Source organism: Papilio xuthus, unplaced genomic scaffold (assembly GCF_000836235.2).
Source record: "Papilio xuthus unplaced genomic scaffold, Pxut_1.1 DF828258.1, whole genome shotgun sequence".
Classification (NCBI taxonomy): domain Eukaryota; kingdom Metazoa; phylum Arthropoda; class Insecta; order Lepidoptera; family Papilionidae; genus Papilio; species Papilio xuthus.
In genome coordinates, this window is record NW_013530391.1 from 3974632 (window position 1) to 3980387 (window position 5756).

General features: G+C 50.2%; 1 protein-coding gene across 1 annotated transcript in view; it reads left to right on the top strand.

Annotated features, from left to right (window-relative positions):
• kug (FAT atypical cadherin kugelei) overlaps positions 1–5756 on the top strand; it is a 35203-nt gene that overhangs the window by 18015 nt on the left and 11432 nt on the right. The window contains exons 17-24 of the mRNA XM_013306092.1: positions 9–209; positions 588–851; positions 1013–1145; positions 1225–1449; positions 2967–3203; positions 3292–3522; positions 4370–4782; positions 5620–5754. Of these exons, the coding sequence (XP_013161546.1) occupies positions 9–209; positions 588–851; positions 1013–1145; positions 1225–1449; positions 2967–3203; positions 3292–3522; positions 4370–4782; positions 5620–5754 (1839 nt within the window). The remainder of the gene's footprint in view (positions 1–8; positions 210–587; positions 852–1012; positions 1146–1224; positions 1450–2966; positions 3204–3291; positions 3523–4369; positions 4783–5619; positions 5755–5756) is intronic.

Genomic DNA, 5756 nt, shown 5'->3' on the forward strand with positions numbered 1-5756 from the left:
CGGACGGCCGGTTCTCGAGCACGGCGCGCGTGGTGGTGCGCGCGCGCGAGCCCGACCCGGCCGGCCTGGCCTTCCACAAGACCGACTACTACGCCTCCGTGCTGGAGAACACGACCAAGCCGAGCACGGTGGCCGTACTGAGCGTGCTCGGCGCCGCGCTCAACGAGCACGTCCTCTTCTCCATACTCAATCCCACCGATGGATTCGAGGTACCATTTTGTTTACATATTTATTCATATTTTAAAATCGAAATGTCTTAAACATTTAAGTTAATAGTTTTAAGAAAAAATAATAAGTCATAAAATTTTTATCGGCTATTTTGTTATATTTTAAATTACAATTAAAAGAATCAGATTTCGCGGCGGCAAGATGCATGCGTGTCGCTTATAACGATAATCTATTTTTGAATTTTTCCCTGTCTGTCCACAAATCTGATTGTGTTCCGGGAAATCCTCGAAACGGCCGGCCCGAGTTTGACGGGAGTCCGGTCGGAAGATAGAAGACGAAGGCTGCTTCGTCTCTGCATTGACGAAGTCGCGGGCGATCGCTCTATAAGAATAAAGAGACAAGTGAGGTCCCGTGTGCAGATCGGCGCGACGTCGGGCGCGGTGCGCAGCGGCGGCGTGGCGCTGGACCGCGAGGTGCGCGCCGCCTACACGCTGCTGGTGCGCGCGGCGGCGGGCGCGCGGCGAGCACACGCGCGGCTGCACGTCGCCGTCGGGGACCTCAACGACAACTGCCCCGTGTTCACCCAGCGGCCCTACGCCGCCGCGCTGCCCGCCGGGGAGCCCGCCGGCGCGCCCGTGCTGCGCGTGCACGCCACCGACGCCGACGCCAACGACAACGGCGAGGTGCGCCCTCTTCGCGTTGCACTATCGCCGAACTTTATACTTGTACTCCATTAAATCCAAAAAAAGTACTTCTTTACGGCCGTCCGACGTCGATCTTTGCCATTACTTTTGCGATGATATAAGTCAACCCGGGGACGGCTCGCTGACCGTGCGGTGCGCAGGTGCGGTACGAGATGAAGCGGGGCAACGGGGAGCTGTTCCGCGTGGACCGGCGCACCGGGCAGATCTCGCTGCGCCAGCCGCTGGAGCCCGCCAACCATCTTTACACGCTCGTCGTCGCCGCATTCGACGGAGGTGAGTCTTCATTCCCGAAGCGATGGAAACTGTTAATTTTGTTTGTAAAAATGTAAGAGATTGAGATTGCGCGGTGAAGGCACGCCGGCATGCGGCACGGAGGCGGAGGTGAGCGTGCGCGCGTGGAGCGGGGGCGCGGCGCCGCGCTGGCCGCGCGCGCACTACGACCTGCAGACGCGCGAGGACGCGCCGCCGGGCCGCGCGCTGACGCCGGCGCTGCAGGCCGACTCGCCGCTGGCGCGCGCGCTCATCTACACGCTGCACGAGGGGCCGGCGGACCTCTTCGAGGTGCACTTCGAGACGGGTAAGCCTCTTTCTGTCTTTGTGCCGATTGAAACATCACCGTTGCGGTCCGAGTCGTTTTACTCACAAAATACCTGTCACATCGATCTGCTCGATCGCGTTTAGGTTGAACTGCGGGATGACTATATATCAAAGAACAATTTTGAAGTAGCCTCTTTTGGCACAAACATGGACCTCTAATCGAATTATCGCAAAAGACTAAAAGTGAGGCGGTATCGCCGATGATAGTGGCGAGCATAAGACTCACAGTGCTCATCTCGCAGCACTAACGAATCACTTCTGCCCGCAGCTCCCCCCGGCGCGAACGGCCCATGTGAGTACTGTCTCTGCACACCCCGCACTCCGCACCCCACACCCCGCACCCCAACGCTTTGCATACATCTGCAGTTTGCTCATGAGTGTGTGTGTGTGTGTGTGTGTATGCACCAGTAGCTGACTGCTTTGTCAGATTCGCCTCACAGTGTTCTAGATATTAATTATATTAATCTATATTTTTATTTCATTTTTATTTGTTACTTAAAATTAAGTACAATAATTATTATTCTCTTTGTGAATGTGATTGCACGTATGTTAGTTATGTAGGTAGAAGTAGAGTGAGACAGTACAGAGACCGCCCAGCCCGCGCCCAGCCAGCGCCCAGCCCTCGCCCGCGCCCAACCAGCGCCCAGCCCTCGCCTAGCCCGCGCCCAGCCCGCACCCAGCCCTTGCCTAGCTTAGGCGACGCACTGTGGTGCTCACGTCCCGCTCTTGCAAAATCCATAGCTTCGTGGCCAAACGGATTAAAGACCTGTATAAAAGTTAAAGTGAGCGTCGGTGGCTCAGTGGTTTCAGCACTTGACTTGTAATCTGCAGGTTCTGGGTTCGAATCCCGCCATGTACCAATGTGTTTTTCGATTTTCGATTTACATATGTACATTTATCCGACGTTCTTACGGTGAAGGAAAATATCGTGATGCAACCTGCACATATCCGAGAAGAAATTCAAAGATATGTGTGAAGTCAACCAACGCGCATTTGGCCAGCGTGGTTGACTATGTCACCCTTAACTTAGGTTAGGCTCCGAGCCCCTCGGTGGAGACATATAGTGAGCTGATGATGATGATGATAAAAGTTAAAGGTGGCCATTTCGGCTAGAATATTTTGTTATTTTTTGCTGAGACGTTAATAAATATGTTGATTTAAATTTTAATAATATTGCATTATTACTTCATTGAGATAAAAATATTTTAATTTGTAACAGAACTTACGACTGGACTCGGTACATTCCGGCGATTTTGTTAACGATTTATGAACTTTTATAAAGAAATTTTAGAGAGATTTATGCAGCCGTTCTGGAGATACCTTCTTATATCCATCCATTCTAACATTCGCATTTATAATGTTAGCAACAAGCAGTATGTATATAGAGTTCGATTATAAAAAATGCGGTGTAGTGTGTGTGGGGCGGGTGGTACGAGTGGGGCGGGTAGTGCAAGTGTGCGGCGAGTGGGCGGGTGCGATTGACCTGTGCGTGCGCAGGTGCAGTGGTGCCGCGCGGCGCGCTGGACTACGAGACGGCGCGCGAGCACCGGCTGGTGGTGCGCGCCACGGACGCCGTCAGCGGCTCCTTCGCCGACGTGACCGTGCTGGTGCGCGTGCTGGACGTCAACGACTGCGCGCCGACCTTCCCCCAGGCCGAGTACCGCGTCGCAGTGCGCGAGGCCGCCCCGCTCGGCGCGTCGCTGCTCACCGTGCGCGCCGACGACCCAGACCACGGTAACTTTACCACTGATTGCCTCCTTCTCATACTACACGTCGATTCCACCACTTCGTACTTTTCTGACATCTCGCTGTGTGTGACAAGGTGACAACGGCAACGTAACGTACTCGCTGAGCGCGTGGAGCGCGGGGGGTGCGGCGGTGGGCGCGGTGGGCGCGGTGGGCGCGCTTCAGTTCGCCGTGGGCGCGCACAGCGGCGAGGTGACGGTGGCGGGCGCGCTGGACCGCGAGCAGTGCGCGGAGCACCACCTGCTGCTGACAGCCACCGACGCCGGCCAGCCCGCGCTCCGCACCACGGCACATCTCTTTATCCTCGGTATGAAATATACTATTTATAACACTGATTTTGTGTTAATATCATAGGATCTTTCAAAGAACGAGCATACGTAGAAATCGAATTTTTCAGAGTATAAATTAATCTCGGCTACGTTATTATTCAAAAAAATATTTGATATAATATAGTTAGATAGTTATATTGATCGTATTGAAAACATCCAAAAACGTTTTATTAAGTACCTTTGTTTCCATCAGAGAATCCCTTATCATTCCGAGAATTACCTTGAACTCTGTCGCAAATATCATCTGTTGCCACTTTTCATTCGACGTGAGATAGCTGATTATATTTTCTTACAAAAAAAAATTAATAATGAAATAGATTGTCCCGAATTATTGTCCAAATTATATATAAACGTCCCATGTATATCAATTCGTTCCATACCACCTTTGCTGTTGCCCAAAGCTTCTTCTAATTATAGACAAAACAGTTTTATTGTGCGTGCAATTGGAAATTTTAACAAAATCTGTAACAAATATGATTTTGATCCATTCACTACGAGTGTATCCTCGGCACGAAGGTGCCTAGGATACACTGGACTTTTTCAAATAAAATATATACGTGAACTGCTACTACTAATATTATTGTATCTACTTTAACTTAGTTTTTAACTACATTGTTATATATTACTATAGTTTAATAGTTGCGATACTTGTTTGTTTGTTTGTTTGCTCATTATAGATATAATATTGTTATAAGTGAAGACTTGTCATTGGCTCTCACTTGTCTAGTCTATAGTTAATAAGATTATTATAGCTGTAAGCTTTCCATGTAAATAAATAAATAAATACCAGAGTAGTGAGGTTATTGGTTATTGGTTTGGCCGCAGTGGAGGACGTGAACGACAACGCGCCCCGCATGGAGCGCGCCGTGGTGAGCGCGCCCGTCTCCCCGGAGGCGGCGCGCGGCACTGCGCTGGCGCGCGTCGCCGCCTGGGACCCCGACGAGCGCGACGCGGCGCGCCTGCAGTACGCGCTGGCCGGCGCGCCCGCCGACACGCGCGCCTTCGCGCTGCACCCCGCCACCGGCGTGCTCTCGCTGGCCGAGCCGCGCGCGCTGCTCGCCTCGCCGGCGGGCGCGCGCCGCTCGCTCGACGTCTCCGTGTCGGACGGCGCGCACGCCACCTTCGCGCGCGTCAAGCTGCTCCTGGCGCCCGCCAACCGCGCCGCGCCGCACTTCCCGCACCGCGTGCACGAGGCGCGCGCGCTCGAGAACCAGCCGCCGCCTCTGCTCCTCACCACGGTAACGGACATCAGCACAACATTGGTCGCAGGGAATGTTGTATGAGTGATTCCGCCGCAGAGGGTTGTACACTTGTTTCAATCAATACCACACGAAGTAAATAACACTTTCTATTTTTCTATACATAATTAAAAATTAAACTATAAAACAAAATAAATTTTTACAACTTGATTTTTTTACTATTTCAATTGTTATTCCATTTTTTCACAATTCTTTTTGATATTATTTAATTTTTATTTTTATTTTCATAAAACACAAAATGTGACAATTTTTTTTAATTTGATCATAGACATTAAACGTTTTAAGGTAATTAGTTTAAATCATTTATTGCGATCAAAAAAATTAATAATGTATCAGTAAATTGTAGAAATGGACATGACACGGTACTGACATTTAAGTGATAGATTGTAAGTTTCATCAAAGTGGCAAGTTATATTATATTATACAAAAATAATTATGACATATTTTAATTGTTTATTTATTAATGACAAGTAAGAACAAACAATACAGGACATTAAAATCACACTTATAATGGAATCACCCATATAGCCTAAAGCCTTCCTCTATAAATGGACTATCCAACATAAAAATAATTTTTCAAATCGGAACAGTAGTTTCTGAGATTAGCGCGTTTAAACAAACAAACAAACAAACAAACAAATTCTTGCGCTTTATAATATTAGTATAGATTTGAGGTCGACCACAAACGGATTAACGGAGGATCGGTCGAAATGTATAGTTCACTCTCAGCCGACAGTGCGCTAGTGCGTACCGTAATGTATCATACGCTCGTACGTGTGATATGAAGCAACCCTAAGCGACGCGATCGCGCTCCAGGTGAAGGCGTACGACGAGGACGCCGGCGAGTTCGGCGTCGTGACGTACTCCATCCCCTCGGCGCGGCTGCGCGAAACGTTCGCGGTGGACGCGCGCAGCGGGGCGCTGACGACGCGCGTGCCGCTGGACCGCGAGGC